General features: G+C 47.7%; 1 protein-coding gene across 2 annotated transcripts in view; it reads right to left on the bottom strand.

The window, feature by feature from the left end:
• LOC130550118 (2-oxoisovalerate dehydrogenase subunit beta, mitochondrial-like) overlaps positions 1-22,339 on the bottom strand; it is a 50,629-nt gene extending 28,290 nt beyond the window's left edge. The window contains exons 1-4 of one of the 2 annotated variants that reach the window (XM_057327498.1): positions 21,738-22,339; positions 20,937-21,014; positions 15,343-15,411; positions 947-1,080 (exon numbers count right to left, since the gene is read on the bottom strand). In XM_057327498.1, coding sequence (XP_057183481.1) covers positions 947-1,080; positions 15,343-15,411; positions 20,937-21,014; positions 21,738-21,933 — 477 coding nt within the window. In that variant the 5' untranslated portion in view covers positions 21,934-22,339. Of the gene's footprint in view, positions 1-946; positions 1,081-3,086; positions 8,444-15,342; positions 15,412-20,936; positions 21,015-21,737 lie in introns of those variants that run through there. The other variant, XM_057327496.1, reaches the window with a different exon arrangement.
• Between the last annotated feature and the right edge of the window lie 207 nt (positions 22,340-22,546).

Below are 22,546 nucleotides of genomic sequence, written 5' to 3'. Positions count from 1 at the left end.
TATAAAGTATTTAAAAAGATCAACTTGCCATTTTAAAACCAACAATATATGCTATAATAATAACCCAGCAACAAGAACTTAATATATGATTTGTGACTTCCTGACTGTTGCTGTTTTTTTACGCTTTAAAACTGGAGGAATTAAATGCTTTATAATTAGTTTCCACAAACTTGATTTTGATTTGTGTCCAGTTATGCGCACATACTTACGCATAGCGCGACGCTTTCATTCAGAGCACAGTTGATAATATAAATAAAAGCTTGAAGAGGGACAGACCAAATGCAGGAGAGTTTTTAATAAGAATGTGAGAATTTTATGTGATGGGATTCACGGTGAAGGATGAACGGGAAATATTGCGTGCCCTTTTGTGAGAGTACCTGTAGGCATCGCCCATGCTCTGATTACCACAGTGTTTGTAAACGTGTACAGTCAGAGAGAGAATGGAGGTATGACTTACCTTAAAAACATGATTTTTTTATCGTTGCTTTGCGCCAATTACAAAGACAATTTAACCAATTTGAGTCAATGACAACATTAAAAATTACGGAGTCGAAAAGGAGTCGACTAGAGTCGATTCCTGTCTTGGAGTCGAATCCGACGTTAGGGACATTAAGTCGGGAATCGACTCTTTTGGAGTCGACTCCCCATCCCTACACATAATGTGCCACTCAGTGGTAAGAGCATGGCGCTAACAACGCCAAGGTCGTGGGCTCGATCCCAGAGGATTGCACATACTTAGAAACAAATGTATAGGATAATGCAATTTAAGTCGCTTTGAATAAAAGCGTCTGCCAAATGCATAAATGTAAATGTAATGCTTCCAACTGACATTTACACATCAGTAACACCAGGGCTGTTAGAGCAACTTCTCCACTGAAAAGTAAAATAAAATAAATAATGTAAATAATAATGATGATAACAATGCTTCCTTTTAAAATGAGCTTACCTGATCAAACGCTGGGTAAATGTAATCAGCAAACTGAATCTCTGCAATAGCGGTGGCACCCGCAGCGGCCACACCTATACCAAATCCCACAATGCCCTGCTCGCACAATGGGGTGTTGAACACTCGGTCCTTACCTGAGGAGAACAGGGTAAATGTCAGCACATTCTGCCCGCATATGAGAATTTACAGTAAACAGCAGGTGTGTGTTAAGCCTGCTATGATAATTAGAATAATATTAATAATTTGTAACATGGTGCACATGCAAACAATTGGGTTATATCACTAATCAAAACACTTGAACTAATATACTGTTAGCCTCAAACTATAAACTCCACTGTAATGTTTTTTATAATCAAATAATGTTGTAAATCAAAACAGGACAAATATTCTGAAACTCACACGAAAACAAAGCCTGTTTTCCGACTCCACCCTTGAATTTTGAACAACCACATGAATAAGATGCTATATTTGAAGTGGAAAGTTTTTTCCATTCATAGCCAAGCATCTTATAACTCTCAAATAAACAATGCCGTAAATAATCATCTCTTTTTTATATTATATAGGCAGAGCCGCTCGCCTATATAATAAGGCTGAACACAATTAACTACCTCTGTAGTACTGAAGTGCTATATAAAGACTTGTAGCACGGGCTGCTACGCAAAGCTTGTTCCCGTTATCTCAGGGAACCAGGGTTACATGAGTGATCTTACTGTTGCCTTTTCGATACGGTTCACTTACATTGCATTGCTGATGCTATGGGAAACATGTCTTTTTGCATTCATTCATTCATTCATTAATTTGATTATTGGCACATTTATCTATTTATTATTTTAACACTTAAGTAATTTTTTCATCCTCCATATATTTCTATATAACACCGGGGATGTAGTGCACATTAGTAAACCCACTGTATGTAGAGTGGTGAGGAAAGTGCGCCTCGCTCTCAAGTGCTTTCTGTAGCCATGTAGCTTTTTTTTACGTGTCACATTGTTTTGGCATTGTTAACAAAAGCGTTGTTATTTTGTAAAATAAAGAAAATAAACAAGGTGCGTTATCAGCCGTCTCTGTCTTGCACTGGGACATACTGGCAGGAAACGGAAGTGGCCGTTGTTGCCTAGACAACATTGTGGCCATTAACTGTCACTCACATCAAAATACAGCTCTTCTTTCCATTTAAGTATTTATTCACTCATTGCTTCATATGTAATGTTAACTCTATAGTTATATTTATTAATATAATGACGCATCAGTTATTTAACTGTTGTGGGTATTAGCTGTTAGAGTGTGCATCATTCTGCACTTCGAATTTCTACCGGAAGTAGTAGACCATCCAGGAATCTTGGGAATACTCTTTTCAACATACTACGGTTTGGGACATACTAATTCTATTTTCAAATACTATTTAGGATGGATAGTACAAGAATTGGGATGCAGCATATCGTTTTCTTTCAGGCGACAGCTCTTATGACTGCAGGACAGGTTTCTCTAGGCAGGGTTCTAAAGTACAACCGATTTCTCACGACACATGCAGACAGATTATTTGCTGATTTGTGTTACGTTTGTTCTTGTGTCTTCAGTTGCAAAGGAAATGTTTCTAAAAAATAACACAAAGATATGTATTGTTCAAAATGTTCAGTAAATAATTTCAGGCCAAATCGTCCAGCCCTATAACATTCTTTTCGTAAGGCGTGCTCTACCGTAACTTTACTGACCCATTAGTGAAGGCATTTTAGCATTGCCAGCTTTTCTGTTCTATTCTGTTCTGTTCTGCTCTGCTCTACTTGCCGGCATTGACAATAGACATCAGCTTGTACTGAACCTTTTTTATAAAAAATAGGTTGAAAATATACCTGAAGTCCAAAAACTTTGGATGACTATAAAAACGTCTTGGTTACGGATGTAACCTCGGTTCCCTGATGGAGGGAACGAGACGTTGTGTCGAACCGACAGAATGGGGTTTGTCTTGAGAACCTATCATCTTCTGAGTATTTAGAAAAGGCCAATGAAAATTGGCGAATGAAATTTGCATGCCGGGCTCCTCCCCGGATGTCCGGGTATAAGAGGGAAGCCGGCGTGCTCATTCATTCACCTTTGGTCTGAGGAGCCTAAAGCATCCTCCCCGACCCGCTGGGGGGGGCGGCCGGCCAGTGTTGTGGCATGAGGGACACAACGTCTCGTTCCCTCCATCAGGGAACCGAGGTTACATCCATAACCAAGACGTTCCCTTTCTGTCGGTCTCTCGACGTTGTGTCGAACCGACAGAATGGGGTTCCTATGGAAAACACCACAGCACTGAGCCGCGTCATAATCTCTGCGGAGCGACGTTGACTGGCCTGGGCGAGTCAGACGAACACACTACGCAAAATTATGACCTTCCAGTGGAGAGGAAGGGGGACCCAGAGCTTTATACAAAAGTTGGGAAGCCCCTAACACCGGCCGTCACGGGCGGAGGCCTAATTCTCTAAATGGCGAGAATCCGCCAGGCACCGTACGGGCCACTGGGTAAGCATTATTCCCCCTGGGGGAAAAACGCTGCAGAGGCCACTACCTACCGTAGGGAGGAATTAGTGGAGACACCACATGGTCTCACCATCAGGGAGAACTCATGGGAAGAATGTGCGGACTGCAGGAGTTAACCGCAAGGTGGGAGTCCACCTGGGGAGGTAATGGGTTGCCAAGGTGGGAACCATTCATGAGGATACATCAGACGGAACAGCCCACGGAGGGGGGGGTTACCACGTCTGGAGCACTAGGTCCGGTTAGAGCTATCTGGGAGATAACTCAACTGTTCCCCGGCCTGTCCCCTGGAAGGGTGCTTAGAGATGGATGTAATGCCTATTCTTTACCCGAGGGGAAAGAAGTGAGGAGGGATCTCCACTGCTCCCCCCGGAGGGGGAAGGGCTTACGCAGGCGTACGCCCAACGGCTGCCGGTCCTACCTGTTGCCCTGCAGGACGCGGGCTGACACCGGTTCAACGCGGAGGTTGTAGAACCTAGAACAGAGAGGCGCCCTGAGCCAGTGCCCACGAGGAGGCGACACCCCGAGTGGAATGCGCCTTAACTCCTAAGGGGCAGGGGCGATCTTGCGACCGGTATGCCAAGGATATGGCATCCATGATCCAGTGCGCCAGTCTCTGTTTGGAGACAGCTCTCCCCTTCTGCTGACCTCCAAAACAGACAAAGAGCTGCTCAGAGCTTCTGAAGCTCTGCGTGCGGTCCAAGTAGAGGCGCAGTGCGCGTACTAGACACAACACGGAAGGGGTTGGGTCTTCCTCCCCGGTGGGGAGCGCCTGCAAGTTCACCACCTGGTCCCGGAAGGTAGTGGTGGGAACTTTGGGCACGTAGCCGGGCCGTGGTCTTAGGATAACGTGAGAGTCTCCAGGCCCGAATTCTAGGCAACCCGAGGTCACAGAGAATGCTTGTAGGTCCCCTACCCTCTTGAAGGAGGCGAGCGCTACCAGGAGGGCCGTCTTTATCAACAGGCGAGAAAGATCGGCCTCTCCTAGGGGCTCGAAGGGGGGCCTCTGGAGGCCCTCCAGGACCACTTTGAGGTCCCAAGAGGGTACGGGGCGCGGGCTAGGCGGATTCAACCGTCTCGCGCCCCTCAGGAACCTGGTGACCAGGTCGTGCTATCCTAGAGACTTACCAGCAACTGGATCGTGATGTGCGGCTATAGTGGCAACATACACCTTCAGTGTGGAAGGGGTTCTTCTCAAGTCTCTCCTGGAGAAAGGACAGTACGTACCTGATCGAGCATCTCTGTGGGTCTTCTCAGTGAGAAGAGTACCAGGACGAGAAGATGCGCCACTTGAAGGCATACAATCTCCTAGTGGCCAGGACCCTAGCCTGTGTGAGGGTCTCTACCACCGCCGGGAGTAGGTCGCTCAGGATCTCCTCGTCCCGTCCAGGGGCCAGACATGGAGGTTCCAGAGGTCTGGCCTGGGATGCCAAAACGTGCCCTTCCCCTGAGAAAGGAGGTCCTTCCTCAGGGGAATCGGCCAGGGGGGGTTGTTGTCAGGGGCACCAGCTCTGACAACCAAGTCCTGTTGGGCCAATAGGGCGCAACTAGTAGCACTTGATGCTCCTCTTCCCTGACCTTGCACAGGGTCTGTGCAATGAGGCTCACTGGGGGGAAGGCGTACTTCCTCTTGTCCCACGGCCAGCTGTGCGCAAGGGCATCCGTACCGAGGGGACCGTTGGATAGGGAGTACCAAAGCGGACAATGGGTGGTGTCCGGGGAGGCAAACAGGTCCACCTGCGCCTGGCCGAACTGCTCCCATATGAGCTGAACCGCGTGAGGGTAGAGTCGCCACTCTCCGCGAGGTGACCACTGACGAGAGAGCCGGTGTGCTGTCTGGTTCAGGTCACCCGGGATGTGTATGGCTCGCAGGGAGCTGATCACCTGCTGACTCCACAGGAGGAGGCGTCGGGCGAGTCGTGTTAGCTGCCGTGAACGAACACCACCCTGGTGGTTGATATACGCCACGGCAGCTGTGCTGTCCGACCGGACCAGCACGTGCCTGCCCTGTACGAAGGGTTGGAACCTCTTCAGTGCAAGTAGCACAGCCCACAACTCTAGGCAGTTGATATGCCAACGCAGGCGGGGGCCCTTCCACTGCCCCGACACTGCGTGCCCGTTGCACACAGCACCCCAGCCCTGAAGGGAGGCATCCGTCATTACCACGACGTGTCTTGATACCTGCCCTAGGGGGACCCCCTCCCGTAGGAAGGCTATAGACGACCAAGGGGTCAGGGTGCGCCGGCAGAAAGGCGTGATGACCATACGCCTGCTGCTGGTGTGCCACGCTCTCCAAGGAACTCGACTCTGTAGCCAGTGTTGGAGCGGTCACATGTACATCGACCCGAGGGGGACCACCCCCGCCGAGGATGCCATGTGCCCCAGGAGCCTCTGAAATTGTTTCAGGGAGACCGCTGGCTGCCTGAAATGCTTCAGGCAGTGTAACACTGACCAGGCACGCTGTCATGGAGATGGAGTCGAGTTCCATACCGAGAAAGGAGATGCTCTGCGCAGGGGAGAGCTTGCTCTTTTCCCAGTTGACCTGTAGTCCCAACCGATCTAGGTGCCGGAGCACCAGGTCCCTGTGTGTACACAACAGATCTTGCAAGTGAGCCAAGATGAGCCAGTCGTCGAGATAGTTGAGTACCCGCACACCTTCTTCCCTGAGGGGAAGGAGGGCGGCTTCCACGACCTTCGTAAAGACTCGTGGAGACAGGGACAGACCGAAGGGGAGGACCCTGTACTGATATGCCCGTCCCTCGAACGCGAACCACAGGAACGGCCGGTGTCGAGGGAGGATCGAGACATGAAAGTACGCGTCCTTCAGGTCGATTGCCATGAACCAGTCCTGACGCCTGACGGACGTCAGGATGCGCTTCTGCGTGACCATCCTGAAAGGCAGCTTGTGTAGGTGTCTGTTCAGAACACGCAGATCCAAGATACGGCGCAACCCTCCGCCTTTCTTGGGGACAATGAAGTACGGGCTGTAGAACCCGCTGAACATCTCGGCCGGTGGGACGGGCTCGATCACTCCCTTCACCAGAAGGGAGGCGACCTCCGCCCACAGTACGGGGGCATCCCTGCCTCTGACTGAGGTAAAAAGGACACCCCGGGACTTGGGCGGACGTGTAGCGAACTGAATCGCGTAGCCGAGACAGATCGTCTTCCTCAGCCAGCCTGACAGATTGGGAAGCTGAGCTTTTGTGAGGAAGTGGGCGCTGGCCCCCCAGGGGGGACCAGCTGATGGTAGGACGGGGCAGGAACCGTCCCTATCCGACCCAGCGATGGAGTGGCTGGGATCGGGCCCGGTGGTAGTCTCAATCTCCCTGGGGTCTCTCCGTCAGGGCCGCTTCTGCTTCCGTGACGGCTGCTGATGGGGAGGCGGTTTCCTCTTTGACGTCCTTTTCCAGGAGGCAGCCTGAGAAGGGGGCACTGGAGCCGGAACCGGAGTCGAAGAGGGCCGAGGCTGCTGGGAAGCAGACGCCGCTCGGGATCTCGAAGGCCTGACGGCGACCGAGTCACGGCGGGGCAGGATGTGTCTGATTGCCTCCGTCTGCTTCTTCACCGTCGAGAACTGCTGAGAGAAATCCTCAACGGTGTCACCAAACAGCCCTCCCTGCGAGATGGGGGCGTCGAGAAAGCGAACTTTCTCAGCATCCCGCATCTGCGCAAGGTTGAGCCAGAGGTGCCTCTCTTGGACCACCATGGTGGACATCGCCCGACCCAAGGCCCGTGCCGTCACCTTAGTCGCCCGTAGAGCGAGATCGGTGGCGGTACGGAGTTCCTGCATTACCGTTGGGTCGGTCTTGCCCTCGTGGAGCTCCTTCAACGCCTTGGCCTGATGGACCTGCAGGATGGCCATGGCGTGGAGGGAGGAGGCGGCCTGACCCGCAGCCGTGTAAGCCTTCGACACCAAAGATGCCGAAAACTTACACGCCTTGGATGGGAGTCTAGGCCGAGCCCTCCAGGTGGCCGCTGTCTGCGGGCACAGGTGCACCGCGACAGCACGCTCCATCTGGGGGATCTCGACATAGCCCCTGGCCGCCCCACCATCGAGGGAAGTAAGGGCGACTGAGCCTTTCTGATTGGAACGGGCTGTGAGGGGCGCGTTCCAAGTCTTACTCAGCTCCTCATGCACCCCGGGAAGAACGGGACCGGAGCTGGGCGCGGCTTGGAGCCGCGCTCAGACCCCAGGTACCACGTATCCAACCGCAAGCGCTGGGGTAAAGGCGGTGCTGTGCACTGCAGCCCAATGCTCGCGGCGGCCCGGAAAAGCATGGTTGACATCTCAACGTCCTCTTCTTCCTGGGCTCGACCCCCCGGGGGAGGGAGCTCCGAGGAATCGTCGGGGTCGGATGCCAAAAGATCGCCCTCTGATACTGTGATCGACATCTCATCTTCGTCACGCACTTCCGAGTACGTGGCGGAGGAACAAGACGGGGTAGGACCGTCTTTTAAGGGATGGTCAGACGAGCGAGACGGGGTGTGAACGGTCCGTGAGCCTGCGGCTGGCGGGTTAACATTCACAGTGATCCCCATATCACCCCCGGTGTTAACCGAAGCGGGCGGCAGGGCCGTAGTCACTGCCGTCACGGATCGGGTAACAGACGAGGTGGTGGCTTTATCCATGAAGAATACCGCCACCCGTGACCGCAACGTCTGGATAGGCATCCGCCCGCAGTGCAGGCAGGATGTATCCACGAAGGCTGCCTCAGCGTGCCGGAGACCCAAACACCTGAGACAGACATCGTGTCCATCCCCTTCCTCAATGAGCGCGTCGCACCCAAGAGAACAGCGGGACATGCCACGCTGGAGAAATTTGCTCTTTTAGAAAAAAAGAATTGCTCAGACACTTCCGGAACTGCCGAGACGCCCAGGGGAAAGTCGCTGCAGGAAGGGACCGTCCGCTGCACCACGTCGTAGATTTCCAGCAGGATAGGATCAGCAAAGATCTGGAGACGCTCATCAGATGCTTAGGCTCTGAAGAACAAAAGGTGAATGAATGAGCATGCTTCCCTCTTATACCCGGACATCCGGGGAGGAGCCCGGCATGCAAATTTCATTCGCCAATTTTCATTGGCCTTTTCTAAATACTCAGAAGATGATAGGTTCTCAAGACAAACCCCATTCTGTCGGTTCGACACAACGTCGAGAGACCGACAGAAAGGGAACACATTTTTTATCTATGACATCAAAATTTCTCTGTTAAATAAGGTGATTAAAAAGGCGTAGTGATGTGCACTTTAAAAGTCTGATGATGGGCATTGCAAAAATAATACAGTGTTTACTGGGCACTGTCTGCAATCCATTTCACAGAAAGCAGATTGCATACAGCAGACACAGCGTGGACGCAATCAGGTGGAGAGCAGCAGCATTACGTTATGCCTGCGTGTGCGTCACTTATCCAGACAGCCATTCGCATGCTGCTTCTACATGTCAACCCCTGCGCACCATATCAACACTCCCAAGGATAGAGGTCCGAAACTCTTTCAAATTAGAGTGGCATGAAAAAGCCTGTTCCTGTCTAATGGAAAATAATACACCCCCTCAAAAGGTCAAAACCTGTGACGACAATGCTAAACAAGAGGCACAAACACAGCAGGAGGCATATTGGAGTCTTAAATGTGTTTATTTCAAAACATCACAGAGTGGCTCTATATACGTATAGCATTTCTGCGAGCAAAACAGCAGATGGTTTTTTAATCATTATAATAATGCCTGTTTTCCTGATTTTTACCAGTATATTTCCCTCTGCCACAACATTACTGAATGTTTTTTGTTTATTTTTGTATAACTAATTAAGCGCTTTGAAATAATGAAGACATTAAATGCTGAAATAAAATTCCCATTAAGATTTTCTTTATAGACTGTGCATTTTAAATTTGGTTCAACCCAGCTTAGCCTCTTAAACTCTGTGGACCAGGTTTCCTGGAATATATGACACCATAATGTTGTATTTACATGGATTAGGGGTGTTGAGAAAAATCGATTCACCTAACTATCGCAATTCTTTTTAAAACGATTTAAAAATCGATTGGTTTATCTCAGAATTGATTTATTTTTTTATTTTACTTGTAAGCGGTGGTGGAGTTACCACTTTTATTCCAACAGAGGGTGTAAAGCATATGTTTGTATCTGTATTAGACAACGCTGTATCAGTTTTAAGATGGCGCGAGGACGCAAAAATCATGGTCGAGTCAGCGGATCAAAGCTCGGAAATTATTTCGGCAACTTCACGTTTCAAATCTCAAGTGTGGAAACACTTTGGATTTTACACTTTACCGGGAAAAGCAGCGCTAAACATGACTAAATCGGTATGCAAACTCTGCCATACACTGAGTTTCATGGTTCAAGGTACTTTAAAATATACACTGTGTATGTGTATGCTCCTGAAATAAAAGTTCAGAAAGATGTGATGCATTGTTTTTGTTAATATGACTCATAATATACAGCAGGGCTATTCAATTAGTTTGTCATGAGGGGCAGTTCATGAAAAGCATCCCAAATGAGGGGCCGGAGAGATATTGCTTGCAATATGAGGGATGACACAACAACAATAAGAAATCCGTTTGATTTTTTCCCAAATTCCGTTTTTTCTGTTTTAATTTTTCTGCATTTTCCGTCCTTCACTATACAATAGTAATATATCTGCCCACATGAAAAAAATACTTCAGTATACTACAGTATTCACTTATAAACTACTGTATATTAAAAGCCTGCAGTAGATACAGTACGTTGAACCATACAGGGGAAAATAAAAATAGAAATAATAGAATCTTACATAATACATTTGAAAGATTCTGTGCCATTCCGCGTTATACAGCTAAATCTGTTTAATGCCTGAAATCCGTGATTCAATCTTAGTGCTGTGTATGTTGTATTTTTACATTTTTGCCCCATAAGACACACAAAGTGTTTCCCTACATTTAAACATGCTGATGTTGTATGTTAAACTGCACAACAACAACATCGGTGCATTGTAAGATGCCCAAGCAGGCTTTTCTACATTCAAACATGTTCATTTGTTGTATTTTGAAACTGCATAACAAAAAAGGTAACTTCAGTTAGTGAAACAACATTAACCTACACAGGCGCTGTTTTCCGCCCTTGCCTCTGTACTTTTGAAATGGTGGTCCTATTCATGCTAGCAAAATGTCAGAAATGAAACTAATAAAAGTTATCATCCGTCCATCGTCCTGTTCACCGCGTCCCACAGGAGAGAAGGCTTGCGAGTCGCGCTACTCGCCTAACGTCACTTGACTCCTGCTTGGTCTTGCTGCAGCTCATGCTTCAGTACTGTAGGGTCCATTCCCGACTGAACTAAACTTATTCTAGAGATTCTTTTTCACACTATGCTACTTGAAGGGCCAGAACAAATTACAACGAGGGCTGGTTCGGCCCGCGGCCAATTGAATAGCCCGGATATACAGTCTCTTCAATGGTATGATCAAGTATTTTCCAATATTTTAATAAGCAAACAAAAATCACAATAAATTGTAATATCGACTCGCAATAGTTATATAATCGCAATACTCAATAATCGCAATATATATTGAATCGGCACACAAGTATCGGGATAGTATTGAATCGGCAAAGTAGTGTATCGTTACACCCCTAATATGGATATGGTCTCATAGCATAATAGGTTAAGACAAAGCAATTTATACACATCAAACATAAAAATGGTAAGATGAATACCCAAAATTGCATCATATTAGCACGAACAGAAGAGCCGAGTTTGACAGCAAAAAGGAAAACAACCCATGTCTATTTTTTTATAACTAGCCAAATCCATTTGTGGTGTAAAATGCAACCTATTCATGCTCTCCATTTAGTATTTAATAACTATCTGGATTCTGGATTCTTTATGAGCTAGACCAGTGTTTAAATATTAAGAAGTGGTCTTTGGACTACTAATATTTGTAGTCAGGTTAATTTTGATACTTGGGTCTCTCAAAGGGGGAACTCCACCCAAAAACCAAACCCAAAGTTTTCAAACCTGCATAAATTTCTTTGCATTTCTGGGACATCATTGACTACCATAGTAGGCAAAAATAAAATGGTAGTCAAAGGTGCCATAGACCTATTTGCTATCCTAAACTCTTCAAAATACCTCATTTTGTGTTGAACAAAACAAAAAATGATACAATATTTTTTCCCACTATGGTAGTCAATGATGTCCCAGAATTGTCAGTTGCTAAAATTCTTCCAAATATATTTCTTTGTGTTCATCAGAACCAAGAAATCTATACAGGATTGGAACAACTTGACGGCGAGTAAATTATGACAGAATTTTCATTCATGGTATCCCTTTAACCTCTAGAAGCATTCTACATAAAAAGGGTGTAGCAATAACACATCTGAACTGAACTTAGCTAAAATGCAGAGCCAGTGAGAGAGAGAGTCGCATCAACTCCGTTGACTCCAATGGAACAGTTATTCACAGAAAAGGCGGTTCTTGGAGCCTCTCAATAGTTCCCAGAAGTTACTAGTAACGCATGGAGCTGCGAGCTAAACAGACCAACTGAGGTAAACTTTTAACACATTTAAAGACGTAAAACCTATCATTTAAGTAGGGAATAATTGACGACGGGCCGTTCAATTATTAGAAACTTAAAGGTGGAGTGGTTGATTTGGAAAGGTGCTAAATTTAGCCTGCTAGCACTGAAATTATAATCCCACCCTCTATGCGATTCGCCATCCAAAGCCATGCCTCCTCCAAACACATGAATGTATTTCGTAAACCCACGTAACGAATTACAAACTACATCCATTAAATTCTTCTCGAAGCATGTACATACTTGTCCAAAAGAAAGAGAGCAACCATGGTATCGTCTTTTAGACCCTTTGCCTGCCGGAGCAGTCTCGATAGTGTAAAAGATGAACCGATGTTAATTCCAGTTTTTCCTCTTTCATGATCCAGACGTTTACGTCCATTTAGGGCTGGGCGATATTGACCAAAATTGATATCTCTGTATTTTTTTGATGAAAAGCGATATCCGATATGTATCTGATATCCGATATGGAATAAATGTTTACTAGCAAGTCAAAGCCTCATGTGAGATGTCACAATCACCTGTATTAAAATGGCTTGTGAAAAGAAATTCAATGACAGGGTTTTTTCCCTATTTGAAAACATACACAAGGTTTTTCCTGGCTCAAAATGAGGCGGAGGTGGTGCCATCCTGATCTTGTACACACACACACGTAGGCCTACCGTACCTTTAAGTGGCTTAACCAAAGTGACTTTGACCTATTAAAAGTTCTAATAGAATTAGATGAAAATTACAATTATTAAGTTATATAAAACATTACTTTTATTCAACCAAACAGAAATGTTTTTTATCAAATAACGCATTTTTATCATTTTCAACTAACTTTTCAGCCCACAATAGCCAACTGAATTAACCAGTCTTACTAAATGATCAAAGCTCATTCACATCTTGCATTCTCTGTGGTTCACTTTAAATGATTCAATGATCTCTTATATTCGCTAGTGACTGAAAAGTTCAATAGTTTAAATGAATCGGTTCAAATGAGTCATTCATGTGTGAGTCGTTCTAAACGCAATGTGCGTTCATACTGGCGAACTCGCTGTGTACAGTATACGCTGATTCAACGATCCAATTGCACAGCTAAAGACATTACAATGATGTACGTCATGTTAATTTAATAAATTTCAAGAAATTAAACGTACTTGGATGCAAAACAAACAGCCGTGAAACGCAGGCTGGCTCTTGTTCTGCATCTCTTTTTAGCGCCTCAGTGTGCTGATAACGAAACAGCGCCTCCACTGTGGCGTAATGTCGCAACTGCAGTTAAAAATGACAGTCTGTTAAATGCACGCAGCATTTCTTGTGAAGACTCACAACATAATTTTGGCGAGAGCCTGAGGTGGCACGACATTTGACATGACAATTTCTCTATGCAGGAAAAACCCTGCATACAGCTGCACACCACTTGTTTAAAACATGTAAATTGAGGGGGCCGTCGAGTTCGCGCGCAGAGCGAGAGTGCTCTGCTCACTCTGCGCATGGGTACTGCGCATGTCAGACACCACAGAGCCGCTTCAAGTTGAACACACCCCATATCGATATTAACGATATCGTCTAATCCCGCATCGCGTTGAAAAATATATCGATATATCTTAAAAATCGATATATCGCCCAGCCCTACGTCCATTTCCTTGTTATCGGTTCCGCAGGAAAGTTTGATTGTTGCTGATTGTCCACCATTCTCCCTACATTGACACAGACGTGAGCGCGCTGATGATGCATGATGTCTGTATGAACAGGGTGCGCAGTGGTATGCAAAATACGTTGGCTGAAAATGTACATATGACCAGTCACAGCTTTCGGCCAGAACGTTTTGATTGGGCGAACGTTTTTTTGGTCCTACACCTTTCACAGACGATATACAGTATAATTATAAAAATATTATTTGACCACTATACTTCTTGATTGCTATCAGGATGTAAAGTGATTTCCAACCAACATGACAAAAAAATATCTGGACAGGATCACCCACCATGCCTTTAATGCACACCCCGAGGTTATAATGCGGCCAAGACGCGAAGCGGAGTGAATTAACTTTCGAATAATTGAACTGAATAGAGTCAATTATTCCGCTTATACCACGGTTACCACACCACATGACATTGTTCAAATGTTTAATTTCAATGTTTGTCATGTTATCGTCTTTTTTAAATGCTGTTGATGGTAGGACTACTTTCTTGCGCATCTCATTTCAAGCGGCCGTTAGAGCTAATGGACTCAGAACCTTGAGCCACGTGGTGGGTGTGTGTGTGTGTGTGAGTGAGAGAGCAAACCTGCGTGTTTGCAGCAATGTGACAGAAAAGCCAGTGATAATAATATTATTTAATTCGTATTGTTTGAATCACGGCAGTAAAAAAAAAAACACGGAAACTTTTGAAAGAGTAGGTCTTTCAAAATATATTTGTTATCAGTAATAAGCAGGATGAAGAGGAAAACGAACCAGTAGGCCATCCGTGTTTATTAATTCATTTTGATTTTCTATTTAGTTATTTAATTTTTTCGATTTCAGTATATGTATTTCTATATCATTTTTGAAATGCTTTGTTTATTGAAACGAAACTGTGCACATGTGCATTTTCGTTAACTGTTAGGTTTGACTTTATAAACATCAGATCAAGAGCAGGGTGCTGTGTGAGGTGATGGCCTGTAGGCTACACTATAACCTTTCTGTTATTTAAACTTGGCGAAGTAATATGGAACTGTAATGCGGTCAGCAGACCTGGAACACCTTCATAGGTTTGCATTTACCGAAAGTTAATGCATACCCATAGAACGTTTGTCAACCAATCAGATTGAAGCATTCAACAGCCCGTGGTATAATAAAAAAAGAATCTGACTTGAAAATGACTTGAAAAAATATGACTTCCTGGAACTATCTGAAGGCTCCGTGAATCACGTGAAAAATTTTAACTTCCGTTGTCGCGACTCTCTCTCTCAATGGCTCTAGCTAGATGTAAACTCTGAATTGTAACAGTACTTGGGCAGTGATGGATGTCTTTTTACAAGAACACAGGAACAGATATTGAGAAACGGCTAATGTCAGGAATTACATGTGTGATAGTGCTGCCATCCAGTGTCAAACACAGATCTAGACTAGTAGAAAAAAAATGTATACCTTCTTTAAATCAGTTACAAAAAAAGGTAGATTGGGCTAATTGAAATACAAAAAGTAAGACTGATTAGTCCTAACTAATTGCTAGTCAGTGAGACTAGTAGTTAAGACGCTGTCTGAACTTTGTGGCTAAATTTATGCAACTGGGCCCAGTTTTACCTCATGTTTCACCTTAAGTGACCTACTGTATAAGCAGATGATGGTATACTCACCATATTTATCTCTCAGTCCAACCGTGCATCGGAAAACCCCACCAAAAGCGACATCTTCACCAAAAATGACTAAAGGAGAAGGATATATTTATATTACACCAGCTGAAACAGTTTTCAGTTATTTATGCCAGTTACATGCTCAAAGTAAAATGTTAAAAGTTAAACACAAGCCAATCTGATAGAAGGAAGGAAGGAAGAAGGGAAGGAAGAAGGGAAGAAAGGAAGGAAGGAAGGAGGCAAGCAAGCTTTTTTATTATTTAGAGTTTTATCATACTTGATCATGTTCAAAAAAATTGAGGTCTACTTTTGTCAATAAAATGTCTCCGGTTACTGTCGTAACCTCGGTTCCCTGAGAAGCGGGAATGAGACATTGCTTCCGCATATGGGAACTCCTCCCTTCTCACCTCTCCTGAAGTCTTATTGGATAACGCCAGTGAATCTGGCCAATTGTCGCACTCGCAACCGAATGTAATTACTGGCGACCAGACAGTATAAATACAGTGCACAGCGACAATACCTCAGAATCTGCGAAAGAACGCCTCCAAGGCTGACACGCGACAAACACGGCGGCTAGCGCAATGTCTCGTTCCCGCTTCTCATGGAACCGAGGTTACGGCAGTAGCCGGAGACGTTTCCTATCGAGAGCGGTCTCTCGACATTGCGGAAGCTTCCGCATATGGCAACTGTATATAATCCCGCCGTGAGAGTAACAGCCGTAACCGACCGCATACACTCACCAGTGTTAAGCACACAGATGAACCAATCGCGAAGTCGCCTTGAAGAGCCCGCAGCTGATTGGCTGAGACAGACCAATGAGCTGCAAGAACGGTCTTCTACAAAATTTGCATATCTCAGCCAAAGAAATGAGCGGGCTGCACTGAGACAGGGCAGACACCACAATAGTAAAAATCAGCGCGTAAATCCGGGCAGATATAATGCAAGTCCAGTAACATCAAGCACAGAATTAACAGTAACACGGTAACAACTGCACAATATAGGAGATCAGCAACTAGGTAACACTGAGCTGTCCGTACTCACCGAGAGGACATGCGAGGCTAATGAGGATACATCCAGTCTGTAGAATCTGGCGAAGGTGTTCTGTGAAGACCAGCCAGCCGCACAACAGATGTCCTTAATAAAAACACCTCTAGCCCAAGCCCACGAAGAGGCAACAGCCCTAGTTGAGTGAGCCCTGATGCCGAAAGGGCAGGCCTGCCCTTGACTCTCATACGCCAGGTTGATAGCGTCCACCACCCAGTGAGAGAGCCTCTGTTTAGAGACAGCCCGACCTTTAGTCCCCCCGCCGTAGCACACGAAGAGCTGATCAGACAGCCGAAACCCGGCCGTACGATCAATGTAAGCCCTCAAAGCCCTAACCGGACACACAGCCCTCTGAGCATCAGCATCACACGAGGCAGACGACTCTGAAGTCAAAGCGGGCAACGAAATAACCTGCTCTCTGAACGGGGTAGACAGGAACTTAGGCACACAACCCGCCTTCAGCCGTAGAGTGACGCTGCAGTCGCCGGCCCCAAAACGAATGAAATCCGCGCCGATAGAAAGCGCACATAAATCCCCAATGCGTTTTGCCAAAGCAAGAGCGAGAAGGAGAACGCCTTTAAGAGAGAGCTCCCTTATAGAAACAGCTTCCAACGGCTCGAACGGGGGCAGAGAGAGAGCCCTCAGCACCAGAGACAAATCCCACGGAGGTACTGAAGGAGATCGCGAGGGAAACAGCCTCCGAGCTCCTCTCAAAAATCTGACCACCAATGCATGCCTACCGATCGATTGCCCGTCAACCGGGGAACGAAACGAGGCGATAGCTGCCACATAAACCTTCAGCGTGGACGGGAGGCCACCATTATCCATCCAGTATTGTAGAAAGCTTAACACATCAGACACGGGACATGACACCGGGTCTATACCGCACTCAATACACCACTTCTTAAATATATCCCATTTCAGAGCATATAAGCGTCTAGTGGAAGGCGCCCGAGACTCCGCAATAGTGTCAAGCACTCTCTGAGGGAGGGATTCTAAGACCCCTGAAGCGGCCAGGCATGGAGGCTCCACAAATCCGGGTTGGGGTACCAAATCGAGCCGTTCGCCTGAGATAACAGGTCGCCCCTGAGGGGAATCTGCCACGGAGAGGACACCAGTAACTCTCTCAGGTCCGGGAACCATGGCTGATTCGGCCAAAACGGAGCAACGAGGATCACCGACGCTCTCTCCTCTCTGATCTTGCCCAGCACAAGGGGCAGAATCTTCACCGGAGGAAAAGCGTAAAGCCAGGCGTCCGGCCAGCACGTCGTCAGGACGTCTGTCTCCCTGGGGGAGCGCGGCAGCGAGAAGAACAGCGGACAGTGTACGTTCTCGCTCGTCGTGAACAGATCCACCTCCGCCTTCCCGAAGCGATCCCAGATCATCCGTACTGAGTTGGGGTGAAATCTCCATTCCCCTTGTGAAAGAACTTCCCTCGAGAGCATATCCGCTACTCAGTTCAAATGACCGGGGATATGCGCTGCCCTTATGGAAAGCAGGTGCTGGTCTGCCCACAGCAGCAGCCTCGCAGCCAGCTCGAAAAGGGCTCTGGAGTGGACCCCCCTTGGCGATTGATGTACGAAACCACGCACGTGTTGTCGGTGCGAATCAATACATGACACTGCATCAGCTGAGGCCGAAAAGTCTGCAGAGCTAAGAACACTGCCATCAGCTCCAGCCGATTTATGTGCCAACTGCTCAGAGACGGCAACCACAGACCCGACGCCGGCCTGCCTTCGCACACTGCACCCCAGCCCGAGGAAGACGCATCGTCGTTACCACCGTGCGCATTGTCACAAGCCCCAGGGGAACGCCCTGGCTGAACATGCTCCAGTCGCGCCATGCATAGCGGCCGAATTACCTCGGGCGATACAGCTTGCTGATATTCCGGAGACGCGCTCTGCCCTCTCAAGGCTAATTGCACTGGTGGGGGAATGTGAAGCGCGTGAGGCTTCGGCTGCCGCTCGCCCACGGGAGCTACCGTGGGCGAGGGGATGCCGGTTATAACATATTCTAACTGTGGCTTCGCGCTGCACCGTGGCAGGGCAGGGGACACAGTGTGGTGTGAGTGAAGGGGAGAGAGCTCCTTTTGTGAGGAGGTAAGTGCTTTTAATACATGTAGACACACAACATTTTGAGCATTGCAACAATCGCCCGCAACAGCGGGGGAAACAAGATGCAAACGGCGCCGCTTGAGCACCGGTCCGCTCACGAACTCTCCCCTCCTCTCTGCAGACCCATCAGGAAGGCGGCTTGGCAGCCGAAGACGATCCGCTATCGCCTCGATGACCTCTCTTCTGCCCGTACTTCTTCCTAGCTGGGGCAGACCACTGCTTAGGCCGGACGTCCGGCCCAGGGTCTCGGGGAGCCGAAGCCGCGGCAGCGGGCTGCTTAGCAGGCCTGTGGGAAGAGCGCGAAGCAGACGAGGATCTCACTCTTGGCGCCGGCTGAAACGAATGGCGAGGAAGCACGTGGCTCATGGCTTTTGCGCGCTACTGCGCCTCCGCGAAGCGTTCCGACACCGACTCCACAACATCCCCGAAGAGACCAGAGGGAGTAATGGGAGCGTTGAGCAGCGACTTCCGGTCAGCGTCCTTGAGGTCCGCCAGCGTCAGCCACAAATGGCGGTGAAGGACGACCATGAAGTCCATCGACCTGCCGATAGCCTGTGTGGTGCGCTTCGTCGCCATCAGCACGAAGTCCGTCGCCGCCCTCAGGTCCTTCACAGCATCCGCATCCAAGGCGCCCCCATCCAGCGCCTCCAGAATCTTCGCCTGAAAGACCTGTAGAACCGCCATCGAGTGCAGCGCGGAGGCTGCCTCCCCGGCAGAGGTGTACGCCTTGTCGGCGAAGTGGGCGGTAAACCTGCACAGCTTCGACGGCAGACCTTGTCCCGCGCTCAGCGAAGAGGAGGAGGGGCACAGATGTACAGCGAGGGTCTCCTCCACGGGCGGAATGTGGGTATAACCGTGGGCCTCCGCCCCGTCCACGTGGGCGAACATAGCCTGTGTGGCAGCGTGGACTCGTGCCGATTGAGGGGCCGTCCATGACTTAACCACGTGCTCGTGCACATCAGGGAAAAAAGGAGTACTCCTCTTCGGTGCAGCCTGGCGGCGGCCCGCTTGAAAGTACCAGGAATCGAGCTTACTTTTAGCTGGCTCCTCCGGGGCGCTCCAGCTAAGGTCAAGCTCCTTAACGGCCTTTTCCAGCACCCTCACGAACTCCTCCTGGAGGTCTGGGGTGCTCTCCGAGTCGGTGCGGTCCCGCTCCGACTTCGCCCAGTCCTTCACCGAGGCCGAGATGGACATAGAGTCGTCGTCTTCCTCGTCGAGGCCGAAGGAAATGGCATCCGCAACGGCGGGAGGGGGACGAAGGCTCTCCTCAGTGAAAATGACAGGGGAACGAGGCGACGGCAGAGGACGGCGACCCTGAGCCAGGTCGTCGCCGCCACCACGTGGCATGAGTGGGCCCACCAGTGGCCCTTTGGCGGCAGTGGGCCTCGACCCGAATAATCCTCGCGCAACGTTCCTGCGAGTCCTCAAGACACGTGCCGGCAGGTCAGCACAGTGCGTGCAATCAGACTCTCCGAACGCCGCCTCAGCATGGGCTAGGCCCAGGCAGGCAATGCAATGCTCGTGCGTATCCTGCGGGTCCATGGGATCCGCGCAAAGACAACAGAAGGCGGCCATCGGATGAAGAAGCTTCTGACGATATCAACGATGGCAGCGTGAAAGAGAAGATTCTGAGGTATTGTCGCTGTGCACTGTATTTATACTGTCTGGTTGCCAGTAATTACATTCGGTTGCGAGCGCGACAATTGGCCAGTTTCACTGGCGTTATCCAATAAGACTTCAGGAGCGGTGAGAAGGGAGGAGTTCCCATATGCGGAAGCTTCCGCAATGTCGAGAGACCGCTCTCGATAGGGAACACCAAATTATAATGTGTATGCAGTGGGAAAAGGGTTTCACATCAGGTTTAATGTCAATGTTGCTAAACATTACCAGTTATCATTTAATATTAAATGAAAAAAATGCATATTAGTTTTTAGAAATTATTTTGCAATGGGGATGATCAGAGAACTACAACAAAGATGCCAGTCAGTTTTTCACACAAAGCTACTCAATGACCTCAGAAGATGTGGGATAGAGCAAATGGGATGTGTGCTTTTGATAACTTGACAGCACCTGGTCACCATTCACTTTCACATATAAAAAAGCAAAACAAAACTTCTAATTGAAAGCCATTTCAATGACCAAAAAAAAATCATGCTTAGAAGTCAAGTTAGAAACAACATGAGGTAGCATAAATAACAGAATTTTCATATTTGAGGCGATCAACCTTCATAATGTTTTGGTAGTGTATTGCACACTTTAGTGCCCTCTTCACCCAGACAAAGATGTTTTAATTATGTAGTATAAATCTGCCATGCACATTAAAAATATTCTACAGCAAGCGCGCGTTCTAATACAAGCTTGCTGCACAAAAGGTGGCAATGTAGTTATCCGAACCTAATAATTAAAACAAGTTCCCAAAAAAGAAACATCCAGAAATACCTGCGGTGGGATCACTTGCAAGAGTATTGTCCAGGGCACTGGTTATAGCCTGGAAAAAATTCATCTTCTGTGTGGGCCCTGCAAATCAATAATTCATTGCGACATGGTGAGATAGTTTGAAGCTTTTACAGGCCTTATGTAGTCTCTAAAACATCTATAAACATCATTACTCACACACTTGATTTTTATCTCTAATGCTTATCTTTTATCTTCAAGATGGTCAAATGTTGTTTACTGCTCTTTATATGTATTACATATGTATATATGCTATGTGTGTGCCTATGCAGGGGCGTACTGGGAAGCAAAACCAGCCCTGTAGTTTTTTTTACCTACATCGGCCCTTCATCTTTGTTTTGTGTTGACAGAGTCTGATTGCATCAGCCCTCCACCATTTTTGTCAATGGGGGGGTTTCATGTGTCATTGCGTTAGATGTAGACGTGTCCGTCTCGCTCAAGCCGAGCGTCCTAGACGGCACACTACATTAGCGGCCGACCGGGAAAAGTTCCGATCCACCAGATGGCCGGGCCGATCCGCCCCTGGTCGCGGCCGTAGGACATAGGTGGGACGGCCGTTGTAGACTTTGACAGAATGTCCTACTGGTCAGTCCGCCCCTGAGCCTATGTACGTATGTAAATATTCACTTTGGTTTGCCACATTAATGCCCATATGTCCAATACCATGACTTATGAATCATAAATTGAAGTGGCTAAAACAGATATGAATGTTATTATATGTTAATAATAAGTCGGTGTTTCTTGTGTTAAAGATATGCAGTGTAAAATATAAACAAGGGCATTTACCATACTGAGTTGGGACAGGGTCAGGGTGATAAGTGAAGTGCGTTGCATGTCTTCTCTGTGTTTTCGGCTTGGTCGTGCAGTCAGGGGACAGTTTCAGAAGAGTTATCCTCAAACTGCTTTGTACGGCGCCAGGTAAACCGCTGAATGAAGACTTAACGCCTGAACTTCTCCAGAAGAGCCGTGCAGCCGCCGCCATTGCTCTGAGTTGCAAACAGGAAGAGCGATGTAACGTCACCACGCGCAAGGACAAGCGCTGTTCTGATTGGATAAACGCGTGGGAGGAGTTTTGATTGACACCGCGTCAGGCAGTTATGGCCATAGACATAAGAGGCTTGTTCGCTTGATGCGGCGCCGCAAGATCCGACAGGCGGATGACATCAAAGTACCGCGAGAGCGATTCGAAACCAAACACTAGGCTCGTTTGAGATGGCCAAATTCTGCGCAGAACCGATCACCGGTGATCAGCGCGAGATGCATGCCGGTAATAAATGTGTCCGAGTTACGTCCGCCTTGCTCTGATGTCATGCTGACGTATGTCAAAAAACTCTCGCGACTGCCAGGCGGCTGCATCGGATTCTTCAGTCGGGCACACTTGCTCTTCGCCGACTGCGCTGATGAAAAGCATGATGGGAAACAACTTGCTGACGACACAGCTTAAATGCTCATTGGGCGAGAATGTCAGCTGATATCTTTTTTCTTAAGTGTTCCATTAATAAGTCCATTAACTGAAGTAGCCTAGGTTTTGAGATCTACATGTGGAAAAAACACACCTATGTGAAATATATAGTCCTCATAACCACCTTGATGTA

Source organism: Triplophysa rosa, unplaced genomic scaffold, assembly GCF_024868665.1.
Source record: "Triplophysa rosa unplaced genomic scaffold, Trosa_1v2 scaffold239_ERROPOS184751, whole genome shotgun sequence".
Lineage (NCBI taxonomy): Eukaryota > Metazoa > Chordata > Actinopteri > Cypriniformes > Nemacheilidae > Triplophysa > Triplophysa rosa.
The sequence above is the reverse complement of the archived record's forward strand: the minus strand, read 5'-3'. Positions and strand labels throughout refer to the sequence as shown.